The 19,327-nt window shown below is 38.0% G+C and overlaps 1 protein-coding gene across 2 annotated transcripts in view; it reads left to right on the forward strand.

The window, feature by feature from the left end:
* Window positions 1–3,967: 3,967 nt before the first annotated feature.
* The window catches only part of LOC121962500 (calcium homeostasis endoplasmic reticulum protein), a 29,813-nt gene continuing 14,453 nt past the window's right edge, over window positions 3,968–19,327 (forward strand). The window contains exons 1-7 of one of the 2 annotated variants that reach the window (XM_042512762.1): window positions 3,968–4,172; window positions 7,065–7,238; window positions 13,818–13,856; window positions 15,973–16,142; window positions 17,715–17,852; window positions 17,974–18,125; window positions 18,992–19,103. In XM_042512762.1, the coding sequence (XP_042368696.1) occupies window positions 4,148–4,172; window positions 7,065–7,238; window positions 13,818–13,856; window positions 15,973–16,142; window positions 17,715–17,852; window positions 17,974–18,125; window positions 18,992–19,103 (810 nt within the window). In that variant the 5' untranslated portion in view covers window positions 3,968–4,147. The remainder of the gene's footprint in view (window positions 4,173–7,064; window positions 7,239–13,817; window positions 13,857–15,972; window positions 16,143–17,714; window positions 17,853–17,973; window positions 18,126–18,991; window positions 19,104–19,327) is intronic. The other variant, XM_042512769.1, reaches the window with a different exon arrangement.

Consider the following 19,327-nt stretch of genomic DNA (forward strand, 5'->3'; position numbering starts at 1 on the left):
CCCTGAGCACATTATTGGCTTGCTTTTGAAAAAATAGGAAAAAAGGCAACGAGCAATTTGGCAAGAATTTTACCACAAATTGCAAGAAATTAGTAAATTTAGAAAACTGTTTTTGAAAAAGCTCGGGCAAAATGTCCCCATTTATAATTATCTTATATTATATATATATATATATATATATATATATTATATATATATATATGTATGTATCTTCAGCACATTTTCCAGGTCATTCCCTTGTTTTTCCATTTGTTTTATTTTATTTATTTATTTTTTGTTTTCGCTCATTTTTGAGTCATTTCAAGTCACTCATTGTGTGTCTTGTTATGTTTTTTTGGGAAAAAAAAATCATGCCAGTTTGCTCAGGTTTCAAAGGGTTGATGAAAGGAACACCTTACCCAAAAACTTGTTTCATTTAGGTCTCTGATAGCCTGGAATGATGCACAGAATGTTTGTACCTATGATAGTTTATGAAAAATTGGCATTAATTTCTTGAAAAAAATGAAGTTACATGTAGATTATTTTAACAGCACACACATACACCTCACAGATCTAAAACAACTGAAAAGAAAGATTTTCTATACTAGTGCAGGGGCTGTACCTGAGTTTCTGAACGAAAACCTAATCAATACTTCTTTCATACTTTAAAAAATGTTGAAAACTTTTAGATTTTAATGATTTTTGCAAATATGTGCAAGGGGGAAAAAAAGCCAAATTTTGAGATGGTGTCTGAACATAAATAGCTGTCCAAGAACTTTGTCTTACAACTTTGTCTGACTAAAATTTCAGCAGTTTTCAGAAACTATCTGATCAAGAGTGAGTAAACAAGATTACAAATCTGATCAGAGACTCACTGGCAGCTTTTTGATACTACTTGATACTACTTTGCTACAGACACATTTTGGTCTATAAAAAAAAACGATTTGAGTATAGTCTACATTTTGAAGTGGATATCATTATTTTGAGTTTAAAAAGAAAACAATCAGATTTTTAAAACATGTTTTTGATGAGAATTGGTTGAGCATGGCATTCATTTGTGACAGCAGTGTGACAAATAATCTTACATCCAAGGTCCCTTTTAAAGCTTTTTCCCTGCTTTTAACTTCATTTTGAAACTTTATGGAGGCTAGTAAGGGCCCTTTGAGTTGAGATTCTTTTGGTTATTAAAAAAGTTTGTCAAGAACCGTTTTGGTCAGACATGACATTCTACAGAGTAAAAATAGGTTGGGGTTTTATAGGCAGTTTTGGAGGGCTAAAGAGCAGAATGCTGCAAACTTGAGACATTTCAAAGTTTTTCTGAACTGTTTTTCATGTTGTTTGAAAGAATCTCCCTATAACTTAAGTATATCAAGAACCTTTTCACACTTGCGATTAGAAATGTTTTATCCCAGCATTCCACAAGACATGGTTGTAACAAACAGATAAAGCGTATGGATAAAGCATTTCTTTATATGAGAGCAAAGCCACTGAATCCACTGACGATGCCTCCTCTTTAATGAGAACCAACTGCATTCCTTTACAGTTTAGTGGAACTGAATCTAGTTTTTACATGTTGACTTGTTTTTACCAGCCTATTTATTATGGTGCTTTGAGAGAATACCTTGTGCATCACAGACATGAGTGTGCAGTAATACTGCAGAGGTTGATGATGAATGTTCTACTTTTTTCTATAGTATATAGAAACAATTAAAAAATCCATCTAAGATTTTTAATGCGCTTTTGTCTACCCAGTTGTTTCCGCACTCATCTACTGAAAGTTGTGTGTTGCACTTTTATTTAAGTCCAATTTGTAAAGACTTTTGAATAGTTGTGTGCTGCTGTTGCTAATTTGTTAAAAATCTGTTTTTTCGAATGTTAATTGTACATTTATAAAATGTCTTATGGATTGTGTGCCCCTCTCAGCTAAGCTCATTGATCACATTGCACATGTTCCTGGGACACGGTGGCCTTCAGATGTCATCATTTGCCTGTGACCTTGACCTTGTTGGAGTCAGACTGCAGATGTAGTTCTGGCATCAGACTGCAAACAGAGGAATGCTAGTTTTCTAGTTCCTCCAATTCAAAGAGCCTGCTTCAGTCCAGTGGAGAATGAATTTATTTTATTCATAAAGTATCGTATAGAGTTGTACATGGAGAGGGGTGATTTTTTTATTCTATTTTATTGCATTGTTTTGTAAAAACATGTTCAATGTGTATTTTCACAGAAGCCTGTGAAATATTTCTGCAGTCTATTTTAAGGTGTTACCGGCTGACGCAGGAGATAAGTTGTCTGTTGTTGCTGTCTCCTTCTGAACAGAAATAACTCAACTTCCAGATTATCATTGAAGCAGTTTGTAAAATGCATTTGTTTGTTTGAGTAAAGAATTTGCTTCAGTGCTGTCATCTGTCTTCAATCCACTTTTACTCAGTTATTAGATATATTTCTCGGTTCCATTTTTTCTTATGAGTACCCTTCAAATGGTACACGTTATGATGCCAGTTAGTAAAAAAAATGTCTGTAATGGGTTTATTAATAATTAATTAAACATATATGCATACACACACACCAGAATTATCTATATACAGTTTTACATTATTTTTCACAGAAAAAGAGGATATGTTATTTAAAAATAAAAATAAAAAATAAAATTAAAATATATATATATATATATGTTGTTTTTTTTTTTAATTTTTATATATATATATATATATATAAAACATATATATATATATATATATATATATATATATATATATAGCGGTTTATGGTTTGATATTGTTTTCGTGCCACATTAAAACTGTATAGCTTCTCTTCACAGATTGATATACAAAAACTTTTCAAGGGGGTAGGAACACTGTACATTTTGAAAGTTCATTTTCCCTTTTCAATTGTTCCTTCTGAAAGAGTTCTGCACTGATGACAGCAATACCACTGATTTCTATGTCTCATTGATGAACGCAGGTATGTTTCCATGAGTTTAAGTGTCAAAAAACCTCGCTCTGCAGAGGCAACAGACTGTATAGGCCCAAATAACTATAATAATATTAATCAAAAATGGAGCTGGTGCTGCAGCTGCTGTGTTCACTGTTCACGATTGATGATGATATTGCGCTGTTTTGGTGCGCCCTCCGGTACTGGTGCCATATGCACAGCGCGTAATGGTGCGGCGCTGCAGCTGATCACAATTGGATTAGCTGTCAGTCGGCTTTCACAGCTGCAGAGACTGTTGATATAGTTGATGTCACATCGACACCCGCACATAACCTGCACTCTGTATTCATACTGTACTGTGTCCCGCTTAGAGTCGCAGAATGCTGTTCATTATTTGCATCTCCAGACTTTTTATTTATTTTCTGATTGTATATCCTTATTTTTTAATAACCCAGAATGTGATCATGGTGTCTTTTGAACACTGCAAATTATTTATAGGGCCAACCACCCCCGATGATCAGGGATGATCAGTCTCACATGTAACTGAATATAAATGAGAATAAAAAGTGTTTTGTGCTGACAGACTCACTATCTTGGACTTTAACTGTCTCCATCATAAAATAGATGGAGCCAATCGATCGTGAAAAAATAAATGAAGACAGTTGTTTTGGCCCTTTTATTGTTCAGTTTTTTTGATCGTGAAGTGAAATATCAAACTCGGGAGTGATAGATTTGAGTGTAATCTTTAATCTGTCTTCATTCCGGTGTGAAACTGACAATCAATAACTGATGTGGGCGTGTCGGCCGATAAAAGACTTCTGCGAGGACTGCTCTCGAGTGTCCTCACCATGGATCTATTGGTCCTAACTCATGGCTCCTCAGAGGTCCCTCCTCGATTCTTGATCCTCCGCACAAATACCATAGATGACAAATACGCGCTTTGGTACGTCCTTCAAGATGGCGCATCAAGACCAACTTCCGGTCTAAGCGAGGATCGAGGAAATGAGATCCGTCCGCTGTGTTATCGACTTCCAGCCGCACGTGGCGCTGTGGACCAATCAGGCGGCTGTGTTTCCTGGCGCTGTTTCTGTGTAATAATATTTCCGGTGCACGTTACAGGGGCAACTCAAGTGTATTTTTCGGTTCTTTTATAGTCAGATTAGTGGAAATTAAACACATTGACATTGCCGTACTATCACTAAAGGTTCAGCGGGCTCGCTGTAACTGAAGCCGAACATGGAGATCCCAACCCCCCCCGAAGGTGAGCCGGAGCGCTCCGCTGCAGCGCTGTCAGCTAGCAGCCATGATAGCTGCAGCTAACACTGCTGTTTAACACAATAACGTTCCATTAGCGTTGCTTTTAGCTTCTCGGACAGCGTGAGGAGCCTCAGCAGATACATGAGCACTTGTTATAACGTGCTTCTGGTAAACCCTTGCACCGGTGATAAGCAGGATGAACAAAGACGGCTGTTAGAGTAGTGGTATTACAGCTAACATTAGCATTGAGTAGCTGTTGTTCAAGTATTTATTTATTTAAATGTAACTAAATTTAACGAATACATTTTTGTCCAAGTCTCCTAATTTGCCTCTGTACTTTTAAGCTTTCAAGTTTGGTTCTGATGTCTAATTCTCTGTTAATCAGATCAAAAGTTAGTCAAGTAACCTAGCTACTGTAGAAATGGGAAAGATGGAAGGAGTACACAACCTGAACAAAGAATTCCCAAATGCTGTTTCCATGGCCTTATAAAGTTCAGTCAGTATTTCTGAACATGAGCTTCTCACTCTCGCAAAGTGTTTAACTACTTAATAATAAAACTTAATAAGAGACTGATTTCATTGACCCACAGAATGTTTGTTTTTTTCTTTTTTACACACATTCATTGTCTATGGAGCACCTCTAGACTTTACACCCTCTGGCATCACACATTTGAGTTTTAGAACTCTGGTTTTTGGATTTGGGAGAAAGTTGTTGATGTTTACTAATACGTTTGGCTACAAAGAGCATGGAGATAAGATTTATAAATATTAAAATAAATTGGCAACGTTTCCCTTTAACCCTCAGGGCCAGCTAATTATGCATATACTTGTATTGCTCTGCACACAAAATGTGCTTTTCAAAATCACGTTTTTAAAAATCAAGCTTATACAAATATTGTACATTAATATTATTTACTACTTTCATTGAGTTATGTTTTTGTAGACCAACATCATACCTAATCATTAATATCAAATATTCATTAATTTTCAGAATTTTAAGACAAAGTCATGATGCCACTATGTTTTTAGGTGACAAAAAAACCCACAATAAATGAATTGTTTTTAATATACTACATGCAATGTGGATTATCATTATTATTATTATTAACACAGCCTGGGATATGCCAGTGATTAGCAGCATCATTGATTGTGACAATGTACATCGTGGAAATAGCATGTATTTTCTCCATATGCTATGTATGAAAAAATGACATCATCAGGTGAAAAATAGTCAAAATGACAAACTCAAAGGCAAAAGCCCAGAATGACACCCAGAAATAATACAAAGCATGTTTTTATAATCTGATGGCTGTGGGGTCAAAAATTGCAGTTTGAATGGGTTTCAGTTGAGCATTTTTTGCTCTCAACAGTATGAATGTAACAATTTTGTTTAAACCTAATGAAAACAAAATTGTTTTCATTAGGTTAATGAATGTGACATGGTCACAGCGTAACTTTAATCAGTGTTGTGTAAGACACGGTTTCAAGTGCAGTTTATTAATTTAGAGTTGGATCGTCTCATTAAAGTTGTTATTTGGCTGTACACTTTAATTTGCATGTTCAGCATGAATTTGGGTGTTTCACTTTATCAAATACATTATCAACTGTCCACTTTCTCAGTAATGGTCAGAATTAGTCTCTGTTTATACCTCAGGAGTTTTTCTAAAGAATAAAGCCCATCTTTGAAAACGGAAAGGTTATTTAAAAACACTTACCACAATTTTGAAGGCATATCCAGGATTATCACAGACTATTCTAACCACCTGGATTACTAAATATTCTGTTTGCTGCATAATCACATTTAAAACGGTTTCCCAAGTTGGCCTCAAGTGACATACTTCTTTGCTCTATTAGTTGTGCTCAAGCTGTCCGTGTTTATGGGCAGTAAGGCCATCAGAAATACAAGACGGCAATAGAGCAGGCAAAGGAATATGATGTTTTTCAGAGATTATCTATCTCATGTAGTGCTGAGTGTGAATATACCAACAGTTTTAGCAAATATGGAAAAAGTTATGTTTTTGTAAAAGTTAGCAACTACGGCTTTAGCTAAATATGAAAACCTCCTCTTCACCCACCGTGACCTCTTTAATGGAGCATTATAGCTGAGCCATTTTCTGGGGGTAAGCATGTTCATCTGCTGGCTTCCTGGCCACGACATAGAGAGAGAACACACATACAGTAAGGCCGCTTGGGTGGGTACTTCAGGTTTAGCAGCATTAGCATTGCCTGAGGTGCACTTGATATATTTGGGAGGTGTAAAATGTCCCCCACACAGTCTGACCTCCTTACGTTATGGCTGTAACAGCATTAGAATTGCGCTCGTCTTTATCCAGTTATTATGGTACCCTATGACTGAACATACTAGACTTGACACGTAGCTTTCATTTATTGTCTATGACTGACTTGATTGGGTACCTCTAAGCTGGAAATGGGATGACTAGTTAAATGTGATGGGGTCACCCTTGTCAGATGTTGTTGCTGTGCACTAAATATATTAAGTTTAACAGAAAGAGGAGCACTTGTATTTATGACGGTATTGAAAAACACAACTACTGGATTTTTAAATACCTGGGTATACTATGATACTGCCTAAGCCCAGTACAAAAGTCTTGAAGGACTCTTTGAAAACCTTCAAAACAGAGGTAAATATAGGTTAACCATCTCCTTTTTGGCTGGATATTTATCTCTCAGGAGAACAGCTTTCTGCAACTGTACTCTACTGAGAATACAAGCTGTGGCCCAGTCAGGATAAATGCTTTCATAGTGTCAGAAAAGCACTGCATCCGGTCATTTCTAACTGTGTTTTGTTGGTTGCTTGTCACCACTCCTAAATCAGTCGACAGCTGCCACAGCTCTGACTCTGTGTGTTTCCTATTTTTCTTTTTTTCTGGTGCAGATCAAGAACTGAGGAATGTCATTGACAAGCTGGCCCAGTTTGTTGCTCGGAATGGGCCGGAGTTTGAAAAGATGACAATGGAGAAACAGAAGGACAACCCAAAGTTCTCCTTCCTTTTTGGGGGAGAATACTTCAGCTACTACAAGTGCAAGCTTGCTATGGAGCAACAGCAGCGTATGTAGTGACTGGAGCACCTCACCATGTGACCTGGGTTTGCAGATAGAAGTTTGTATGATGTTGGAATGTTCAGTTCATGTGGTATTCAGGATCTGTCCCACTGCTATATGATCCTTTATGACATTAATGAATATAATCAACAGAATTAATTTAAATGCAGCTTGTTCAATTCATACAGTCCAATAAGCGATAGAATGTACATCAGTATATCAAATTAATGCATTAACCTGTATGTAGGTGACATCACCCAAGTGCAACTTTGTGCATCCCAGTAAGAAAAGAAGAGATACTGTTATTGAACACTCCAACATCATAAAAATAAGGTGTTTCTGTTTTAGGTGTGGATTTGTCTTAAGTGTTAATCAACATTCAAAGCCTATCAAGCTTCCATGACCAAATTCAGGTGTTGTATACCACATTACCCAGCCCTTAACAACAACCCTGTTCCCCAAATTGACATCCTATACCTCTTGAAAACTGAGCAGCCTGACTTGGTGACATCAACTTTGACTCACTCTTTTTGGCCTTGTTGTAGAGACGGAACTGTTAGCTGTGGCTCAAAATGTCTGGTCCAAAGCGCATCTTAAAGAGAAATTCAGATTTCGAGCAAACTGGATCTTATTGGCGTGGTAGTTTGTTTTTTCATTCTTGTTAATAAGGATAACTTAATCCTGCTGGAGAAATCCAGCAGTTATTGTTCTGAGTACTTAATGACCGTAAGTATAAAATTAGACCTAAGTTGCAATAACACAGTTTTTTTTTCAGATTGAATGTACTTTATTTGATCATTTGTCACCTCTGTCCTCTGTAGGGCTGCACCTCATGATTATTTTTTTCGATTAATCGATTAATCTATCAATTATTTTTTAAATTGATCTAACTATTATTTTTTCATTACTCAATAAATATAACAACGAATTTACTGAAAATAACATTTTAAAACTTGTCATACACTGCAGGGCATTATTCTCCAACAAAAAATAGCCCAGTCTTAACTGGTAATCTGTGTTTTGCAGTTTGATATAAAGTGTCTCCAAAATAAAATTAATGCAAGAGCTTGTTCACTCAAGTAAAGGTAATGTAGTGCAATCTACATTTTGCAATCCAGAAGCAAAATAAATAAAACAATGTAAAATTCTAGTCACTTAACAAAACGGTTACTCTTTGTTACAAACCGCAAATCTAGCAGTCCATCAAAACATCTTACAGTAAAATTAATGCAATTTGAATAACACTATAACTTTTCTCTAACAGAAATAATTATAACTAGTCTATTCTTTCTGCATCAAAATAGACCAGTCTTAAATGGCCCTTAAGGCATACCGCTGCCTGCTGATATGAGTGCTGTATTTTCATATTTATAAGCACATATTACACTCATTTATGAAGTTATACAAGCTCCCTGCACAGCTGACAACCCCATCCTGTAAATTTTTCAAAATAAAATGCATTGTAGAAGCAAGTGATGGCATTCTGTCCACAGAGACACAGTCAGAGGGCTTTTGTTTTGAAAGGGAAGCAAGGAAGTTGAGGTAAAACACACATCTTTGTATTTACTCATCTGTGTGACAGAGGGAGACTTTAAACTACGGTATAAAGTGGTATAGAGTCAACAAACGCGAGCGTCACGCGTAAAAAAACGAGCCACCGTTTCTTTACATGTGCTGCAGCTGACACACAGCTCAGACGCGCCTGACAAGCGCTGCTCGGGCGATAGTTTGACTTGATACACGAGCGCTGACGCAAAAACATGCCAGGCGCTGCTCACGCTCTCATTACGCGCGCTGTGTGAAAAGGTGCGACGCGTCGACACATGTTACGTGAATCGACGTGTTCACGTAATCGATTATGTCGACGTGTCGCCCTAGTCCTCTACACCGGATCAGTTGTGTGTGCATACTTGTACATCTGTCTTTGTGAGAACCACAGAGATGTTTAGACCTTGAGAATAAGGACACTTGTAGAAAGTGCAGATGTTTTGGCTGGCTTCAGACCTTCAGGGGCTTGTTTAAGGGTTCAGACTTGGCATTAAGGGTCAGGTAACAGGTTAGATTAAGGTTTTGGTTTGGTTAAAAGAAAGCTTGGGTTTAGATGTTTAGTTTTGATGGTTAAGATTAATTTAAGGGGCTAGAGAATGCATTATGTCAATGAGGGTCCTCACAAGTATAGAAGTACAAGTGTGCGTGTTTTTGTGCATGTGTGTCCTTCATGAAAGATACAGGCAGCCAGAGCAGAGCGAGTTGTTTTGCACTGAAGAGGACTGTGTGTGAGAAGCTGGATATCAAAGTAGCGTTTGTATAAAATCCAAACGCAAAAAATATCTGTATGAAAAACTGAAGAAGTCTGTGCAACGTCTGCATTGTAATGCACTGCTGTGTTCATGAGCCATGTGCTCAGCCAGGAAAATAGCATTTAGACACAAGATGGCTGCTTTTTGCAAAATGCACAAATAGTTAATTACATCATCACAAATCATCATATCTGGTGAGTCAAATGTTTTATTGAATAAGAAAATAAATAACAATGAGTTCAATCTTTAAAGTAGCATGTATAAGTGACAGTGACCTGAGTCACTGAAAAGCTGACAGGTTTAAATATTGGAAGCATGAGATATAAACTCTTGTTAGCAGCCTGGACATGTTAATCACCAGGTTAGGGATTTCAGTGTTCTGTGAATTATATTTTCAAAAGTCTGTGAAATACAAAACAGCCTTTCCATTAAATCTGGCCCGCCATTGCCTCAGTGAGTCTTAGCGCTGCATTTCAAAGCAATTTCTACTTGGTGGTGAAACTGAATAGTTTTGTGATTTAAATGTTTTGACTTTTTGACATTTTCTTATGGCTTTGCTGACAGACAGACGGTCAGCAGTGTTAACATGTGGAAACAAGCTGCCCAGCCTCTGTCTTCATTGGTTCTTCGGCCACTCAGACCACCTCAGCCTTTAAGTATTGTTAACTATGTCAACACCACTATCTGCGCTGACACAGCTAACAGTGCTAACAGAGCTAACAGTGATATAGTCAACAATGCTTAAGGGGTTTTACAGCTCGTAATTGAGCTGCTTAATCACGACCGGAGGGTGCGCATGATGTTTCCACAGCAACGCTGTTGCGTCTGCATGCAGTTACTAACCACGCCACTACTTCGCTAGCTTCTACCAGATCCAAGTGGCGTGCAGTGCAGTCAAGTAAAGAGTAGCACAGTTGACCTATAGACCGCCGAAAATATTTTCCACAGTTAACTGTTAACATCCCTACACAAGGTTTAATATGACTTAATCTGAATTTATCTGGATTCCATAAATATGGTTAACTGGTTGCCAGTTGTCCATCATGTGTTAGATTATAATGTCATAGGTTATACTGTAAACAAACAAGTCTAAAGTCATAAGAGTTGCCTCATAGAAGCTGCTGTTTTCCAAAATGTTGGCTGTTCGAGGGCAACCTTCAGGTGATTAAAATTAGAGGATGGGGGAAATCGATACAGCATAGTTTTGCGATATTTTTGTGTTGCAATATCATATCAATGCACAGACTGCAAGGATCATTTTTTTAAATTATACAAATTATAAATACAAATTGACCTGTTGGTAGAGTTACAAGATCAATTGCTTTTTTTTCTGCTGTAGTCAAAAGGACTGTAGTGACAGACTGAAAACTTTATCTTTAGATAAAACAGATGTTGACAAAGTTTTGCTTCAGAGACATAATTTGAAAACTAAATCTCAATATATCACAATATGTTATTGATATACGCAGCATATTGCAACGTTATTAAAAGTTGCAGTAATATTGTATTGTTGCTTAAGTAAATCTGATTCCCACCCATAATCAACATGGAAGGTTTGGATTTTAGAAGCGAAGGAGACTGCATGATTTGGCCTCAGTGAGGCTTGTAGTAAATTATGATGATGTTTTGGTGAATCTTATTTAGACTTTAGTATTTCTGTAGAAGGAGCAGGTTCAGCTTACTGTCTGTCCTCTGTAAACCACACACTCATTGTTCATGCCCTTCCAAATATAGGCTGTTGGATTGGGACATAGCTTGCGCCCTCAAATGCACTTCTTGTGATAGCTCTGTGCATCACCGCAGCTCAGCACTGTGCTTATTTTAGCCATGTAGCTGCAGTATCCCATTCAATACAGCACACAAAATGCTGTGCACATGGCAGTTACGCCAACCTGAAGCAAGATCTTTGTGCACCAAGTAAATAAACACATTGTGCTAACAGCATCATGAACACATATTTCCGATGACTTTTCATAGCTAAATCCTGAATCTGTCTCTGCCTACTTACAAACTGTAAAAAGATTCAAGTTTACCACATCATCCCTGCTCCCTGCTGCTGTTTAATAGTACCTGATAGAGATCAGCTTGAGAGCTGCCTCTTCATATGCTGGCTGCTTTCCATTTAACCAGCATGCCAACAAGGCCAAATGGAAAAAAAAAGCCGCTCACACCAGATCTTGTCGTGGATATACTCACCCCTCACCCTGCACACCCTTCTGACTATCATAAAAACAACAGACTTGCTAGAATGCTCCTCAGGCAAACACGACATAAATAGGAAATCTCAGATCAACAGTCTGTCAATGATTATCAGTTAAAATGTGTGATTGGGAGATGAGGTTTAATGCTTTCTAGTTGCTGCTCAGTGAGTGTGCATGCTGCTGTTTGATATAGTGACAGCAAATGTGGAGGAGAATTTAAGTTTAGTGGTGAAGATATCAAGTAAATGTACAGTACAGTTTATATTTTGTGTGCTGATAAATGCTGCAGATACTCAAATCCAGCAGGAGTTTTCCGTGACTTTGACTTATGGTGTGTTCACACAGAATGCAAAGCGAGCATTTCATATGGCGAGATTGCACACAAAGTATAAGAAAGACACAAAATTTGCATATCCGCAAGTAACTGGAATCACACTGTTGCAAAAGCTACTTGTCATGATAGAACAGACTCAGTAAAAGCGTGTTTTTGACAGAATACTGCGCAATCACACAGAATTTGTAGCTGAGGTTATGCTGCCACGTGATGGAAATCCCAATAAGTTTTATCACAATAGTGGTATTTCTAACTTCGATACAATGCTTACACTATTTATAATACCACAGGGAAAAATTAACATTGAAGGGGCATAGGATTTTCTTTTTTTGAAAGGTAAATAAAGCAAAGCTGTAACATGACAATAAGTGGCTTTCCATTAACACTGAAATTGCAAATATAAAATTCAGCTTATGGAAACACATCAGTTTAAAAAAAAAGAAAATGCTCACATGATGTGGTATTTCAGGAGGTTCGAAATAGTCATATTTTGGCAAAACTGTAATGGAAACACTTCGTATTTTCTAGGTCACATGATGCTATAGCTATGTGCTTGTCAGTAGGAGCTGACTCCCTCATGATGCAGCAGGAGCTACAAGAGCTGTTACTGCATCACACAAATCTTCAAAAGTTGAGCGGATCATCTGGAAGTTTTGAATCCACAATTCCTTCCTGTGAAATCGTGAACTATCACCTCCCAGAAATCCCTCATATGTGGCCGCTCCCATGTATAAGGGGCTCGCCTTTCCATTATCGCTCCATAACACGCCTGTGTGGCCGTGGATTGGAAATAATGACGGCTAGTGGCTGCAATAGAAATAAAGCTGCTAATGTTTTGAACATCCATCACGATGCTTCTTGGAATGTTATGGCCAGAGAAGTCGCAGAACATCACTTAATGGAAATGCTCTTATCATGTAATCCTTTTTTATTGACAATCAAAAATATCGCTTAGATTTTGCACAAATCTGTAATGGAAACCTGCCTAAAGACGACTTTTCTTGGTTATTAGCAGACAACAGCAGAATGACAGTAGTAAACATTCAAAATAAAATTGCAAAACAGCGCAGCTGGTTCTGGTGTATCAATACTGCAAAAGAATGAGTATTGAAACAGTTTAAAATATCTAGTATTGATGGATACATTAATATTTCAGTCAACACTTATGTCAATGAACTATAAAGCAGTTAAAGTGACCTGCAGTGTGATACAAATGTACCAGCTGCAGTAACAGAACAAACAAACAAAAAAAAAAAGATCACCATTGGCTGTAATGGCTCCTTGATGATCAGCAATCAGTACTGGTAGCAAAAAAAGAGATCAGAGCATCTCTACAAATAAATTATTACACATATTAGGACTAAGTATATTGAAAAGGTGAGAGAATGTAAAATAAAAGGAAGCACTAGACGCTAAAAAAGAGTTTATTAGTTAACATTTTATTGTTTAGTTTTATACAATTGTAATTCACTCATTTTAGGAAAAGCAACGGGTGTAATTCTTTTTCTTTTTTTTAACAAATCAGTGAAGTTATTGAACTATAGTTTTTGTATTTCCTCATAGTTTTGACTCATCAGACTATTAATGCCATTTGTTGCTGCTGTGGAGGTCAGAGCGCCCTTCAGTACTCTGCTCACTGTATGATGATCAGCTCTGTATTTTAGCACAGTGTTGTGCAGGGTTGCATGGAGTTCTTCTGTCAGTCATGTTTTATCACTGAAATGCATTAAAGTTTGCTTTTCCCCACTTAGATCCCTCTACCCGCGATGGGGAGGAGTATAAATCTGAAGGTATTTATTGGAACCAGATCTGTCAGACAAACTGAAATTTTCAGTTGGAAAGTCACATTTTGGTTTTGCATATTGTTGCTGGTTGTGCTTGAAAGCTTTTTGGTTTGTTTTCAGTTGCCTTTTCCTTTTCCTTATTTTATTTTGTGCTGTATTGTTGATGTGAAGCTGAAGATGTCTCAGGTGTATCTTCTTGATAGTGCTGATGAAAATTTGCTTGAGTGTCACTGCTGCCAGGAGGAGGAGCCTGGTGACTTGCTGTAAAATTTGATTGCCTTCCAAATGCTTCAGCATGGATCCAGCACAACACAAGTGCAAGGGCCGAATGATTTCATAAAAAATGTTGGATTAGTATCAGGATAATTATCTCAGCTTTTGTTAAAATTGTGTCCTGATGAAATTTTCCTCTTCCGCAGGGTCAGGCTCAGTTTGCACAACGATAAATTGGCAGCAGTGGTTGATGATGCTTTGTGGGGAATATTCTCCTGTTTGTACGGCACACACTGCTGGCCTGCTGTGCCCCTTCCGAGTTAGATGTGTTTTGAATAACATGTCTAGCCTTTTTGTTACCTGGAGGGCTCCTTCACACAGTACACAGTTCCTATCATATTACACTGATATCATTTGCAAAAATATATTCTCACTTGTGAGTAGCTACAAGACAACAGTGGAGTTAATCTGTGAGACTACAATACATGTAGATCAAATTACAGAGTAAATAATATACTGAAAACAGTGAAATATGCTAGGAAATATTTTTCATGTTGAGTAAGGTTTAAGATTTCAAAGTTCTGTGAATATTTTAGGGGGAGACTTTCCTTGATAATTCACATGAGACTTTAAAGGAAGAACCTAATGGGAATAAAAAGGAAATATAGGGGCTATTTGCTCTGTTTTCTCTCTATTTACCAGGTCATGAGCAGGTTAACAAACTGTTAACCATTTCTTAAGCAGGCATAGTCCATTAATGTTCCCAATAAATCCATGAATTTGTCAGACAATACAATGTGAAATGTGCTATGTGGTGAGTTAGCAGGTAGTAATTAAAGAAGTATTTTAACTATGAAGAGGGACCTCACATAAAACAAGGCTGTCTCTGCAGAAGGATGCTAATACTTTTGAAATTGGTGCTACAAGAGCAGAAAAAATAGAGGAAAAGGGTGCTTTAGTTCAAAAGATAGAAACCCTACAACTACCAGAATGCAGTGTGCCATACCAGACCAATAAACACTCCCACTGGTGGGTAACGTAATGCAAACTCATCCCTTTGACACAATGGTCTTGTATTCCAGTGAAACAGCAAGCTAAAACATGTTTCTGAAAACATTTGAGGTGAAAATAAGCAACTCAGTAATCTTGGTCTAATTTGATCAGCACTGCTTAGTTTACTTTTTTGATCTGTTTTTTGGGGGGGCGTTTACGGCCTCCGCACCCACTTCCTTCTCACAACAGCTTAAAAGATCACTAATTTTTCTGAAAACATCTTAGGAGAGAAATAGGCAGTGCAGTAACATAACCTGATTTTTATTTTATCAGTACTGCCAATTTTACCGTTTGATTTGATTTTGGTTTGAGTTTGAGAGTGACACAGCTGACATGATTAATGATTGCTTAATCAGTCTGATATTTATCAGCTCAGGACATCATAATAAAGTACTGTTAGACTTGCAGCTTGATTTGAATGCCAGGGATTCTGTCTGAATTGAAATAGCTGTATTGGTTGTAAAATATTTCCATGTGATGAAAATGTAATTTTATCACATTCTGCAGCTGGCTGTAGATAAATAATATTTCCTGTGTGCAGTTCCTGTATGTGCAGTATTTAGGGTTTAGGAATGACGACAGTGGTTTTGTTAATGATTATTGCATGTCTTTTAAATTTTGTTCACTCCTCTGCTTTGTGTGTCTGAAGAGTTTAATCTGCTGGCTGTATGAAAACTGTTATATTTAATTTGAATTTTGAAAACAAGACATTATGTTCCTTGTACATGATTCATTGACTGCTTTCATCATCTGCATCAAGCCTCCCAGCTTTAGCACCAAAATCAAAACTTTCCCAAACCTCCAGACTTGAAATGTTCATATGCTCCCTGCTGTGTTCCTGCTGCTGTTTTTGCAGACTTGTACAACCCAGGGGCCAAAGACGTGGTAGACATCCCGCCTCCACCGATGTCAATGATTGCTGCACCTCCGATTCCTCCACCTGCTACAGCTTCTATGGAGGAGCTGATCCAGCAGAGTCAGTGGAATCTACAGCAGCAGGAGCAACATCTGCACACACTGCGACAGGTACAGAGACAGAGAGACATCCTCCCCTCAGGGAGCATTCAGTCATCCTTTATCTTTGTTTTTGAAGTTTTGGCAGGTAAAAAGCAGTGCTGTCTTGGGGAGTTTCTTGAATGCGTAAGTAGCCAGATAAGCGGTCTACTCAGAGACTTTTGCAGTGGCAAGACAGATTTTCACAGTGAGGTCATTTTGATGACCCTTTAGAAAAATAATTTACTTAGATACTGTAGTATTCCAGGGTACAGTATGATCGTTACTCAGCAACAGAGTTTGGGAGAACATGAATTGATGTGGAACTGATATAGAAAATTGGTTTGATTGATTGAAACTATTGCTGTATTAACCAGATTAAGCTATTTCCGTTAAATTATTAGAAATTGGTCATAGGTCTGGATAGAACTTTTGCAAGAGCTCAGAGCAAGCCCAAAAAATCAGGTCAGACCCTACATGAACCTGTAGCCATTCAAGCATGAGGCAGTTCACAACAGTTTAATGAGAAAAATGTAATAAATAAATGTTAATTTGGCAAAAAACCGACACGAATCAAGACAGAGGGAATAGTGAGAAATTACAGCCTGATCTATGGGGTTCGGCCAGAAAATCAAAGCTTTAACGGTCACCCGTTCTGGGTCAGGACCACAGTCTGCCAGGTGAAGCCCCGCCTATATGTTACCATGTATGTATGTATTACAGGTTGTTACCCAGTATTTCTCACAGGATTCTGTGAGACTGTAGCGGATGGACTTAAGACTCTGCAGATTTGTCCAAGGACATGCTTTGTCCATTTTAAATTGAAACACCTCAATCAGTTGCACTTTGAGAGAGAATTGAAGAAGCTGTATCTGTAAAGAATGTGGTCTTGTTAACAACTTTTTTCTCTAGTAAATATTCATTCATACCAGGAGACAGTAATGATGTATTTTGCCACTGCCCTGCTCAGGCAAATAGATCAAGATTCTTTTACGGTGATAAGACGAGACATTGGGTTAGTCTCAAGAATAGTGAAACTGTGCCAATAAGCAACATTTTGGCTTTAAAGCCTACAAAATAAGACGTTTCGTCTCCAGTCGGATTCTTTGCGCTCAGCTGATAGGTACCCGATTTGTTTACATCACCTAACAGAAGTGCAAATTTAGGGAATTCAGTATGGACAGGGAGCTCTGATATTATGTGATGCATCACGATTGTGGCCAGGGCACACTGTCATCATGTTCCACTCAGGAATTTCAAGTGTGACACCTAGTGGTGAAATTTGGTTACTGGTCCAGTGACCAAGCTCATTGGAGCGTTTTTAGGCATATCCAACCCTAGCAGCATACCTGCCGTGTACGATTCGGCCTGCTCTCTGGAGTATGGTTCAGTGTCTATCTCAAAGGCACTCTGAGCATGGACAGGAGCTGCGAACCTTGTGATAATGGACCTTGTTCTACTTCCAAATGTTATCCCTGAACTGATTATTTTTCAGCATCTTCTACTATTTTGTCTCTTTCTTGTTAACTCCTAATAATTTGTAATGGTGGCAGGCTGAAGAATTCTGGATAATAGTGGGTTTTTTTGTCTGTATTCTCACTGTAGGAACAAGTGACTGCAGCCATAGCACTGGCTATGGAGCAGCAGACCCAAAAACTGCTGCTGGAAACTCAGTTGGACATCACAGAGTTTGACAACCTGCTGCAACCCATTATAGACACCTGCACCAAAGATGCCATCTCTGTAAGCCTGCCATCATGGAGAGTTTATTATTTATTCATTTCGTCATGCTTATGCTTAGATTCCTTAAACAGTAATAATAAAAAAGATCATTGTTTCACTCATGTGTCTGCCTCGTTGTCAGGCTGGTAAGAACTGGATGTTCAACAACGCCAAGACTCCACAGCACTGTGAACTGATGACATCACATCTTCGCAACCGCATCACTGCTGATGGGGCACATTTTGAGCTCCGCCTGCATCTCATCTATTTAACCAATGACGTTCTTCATCACTGGTACACAAACCTAAACACACACATCAACACGCTGGTTACTCTGTTCCCAGACTTCCTTCCAGTGTGCTATAGCTCTGATAAGACCTTCGTTTACATGAACTCTCATTATGATACCAGTAATAAAACCACTGCGGGCACACACAGTGGTGTCAACATTGTCAGCCTATGTTACTCAACACAGGGACATTCTATGTGAGAATGCTGACTTTCACACTTTGTTGTTTTGGTTTATCTTTATTATGTGAATGTTGATTCACACTTGTTACATCTTACTTCAGATTTTGTCCACACTTAAATATACCTGTTGCATAAGGATTCCCTATGAGTGACTAATGTTAGCCTGTTGTGCAATGCACTATAGGCGTAATAAGACACTTCACAGAAGAAAAAAGTAGCAGATGCAATACGGACACTTCACAAAACACAGCTGTCAGTTACAGACAGACACTATATTGGTAACATTACTGATGGCCTCAGTGTGTCAGTTAATGAAATAGCCCTGTCAGTGTTTCTGGATCTGCACTTCATTTATTTTCAGTGTTTGGAACATGAATGCTCGACTGTATCTGTTAACTTAATGATACTTTGTCCCATATAAGCGATCGACTCACAGCCCATTTGTTATTCAGTTCTTAGCTTCTTTAGGTGGTGCTATAATTTATTTTTTCGGATCTGTCAGGCAATGTGTACTACAATTCTGCATTTTCAGCAGCGCTTTTGCATTCATTTTGTATTTTATCAGAAAAAAACCCAACCCTATATTTCGGCATAAAAAAAGATTTTGTATCAAGATTTATCAAGAAGACAAATTTCTTAGCTGCTTGCAGTGTATTTATTTTGTAATGTGTTTAACTGTGTCTTCCCAGCCAGCGAAAGCAGCAGAAAGATTTGTTGGCAGCGCTGCAGAAAGTTGTAGTTCCCATCTACTGCACCAGCTTCCTTGCTGTAGAAGAGGAGAAGCAGCAGAAGATCACCAGGGTAAACTCCAGGAAGAGATTCTGTGTCCATTTCAACACTAAGTCTTTACAGATTACAGGAGTGTTATATTCTTGATGGTCACCTTAACATCATGGGGACACCATGGAAAAACTGACAAGGAATTACATACTTCATTTGCACATACCGAAGTGTGTCTTGTTCTTAACAGGATAGTGTTAACCACATGTTGCATATCAGCAAACACTGCTTCAGTCTAACATTAA

Source organism: Plectropomus leopardus, chromosome 3, assembly GCF_008729295.1.
Source record: "Plectropomus leopardus isolate mb chromosome 3, YSFRI_Pleo_2.0, whole genome shotgun sequence".
NCBI classification, from domain to species: domain Eukaryota; kingdom Metazoa; phylum Chordata; class Actinopteri; order Perciformes; family Serranidae; genus Plectropomus; species Plectropomus leopardus.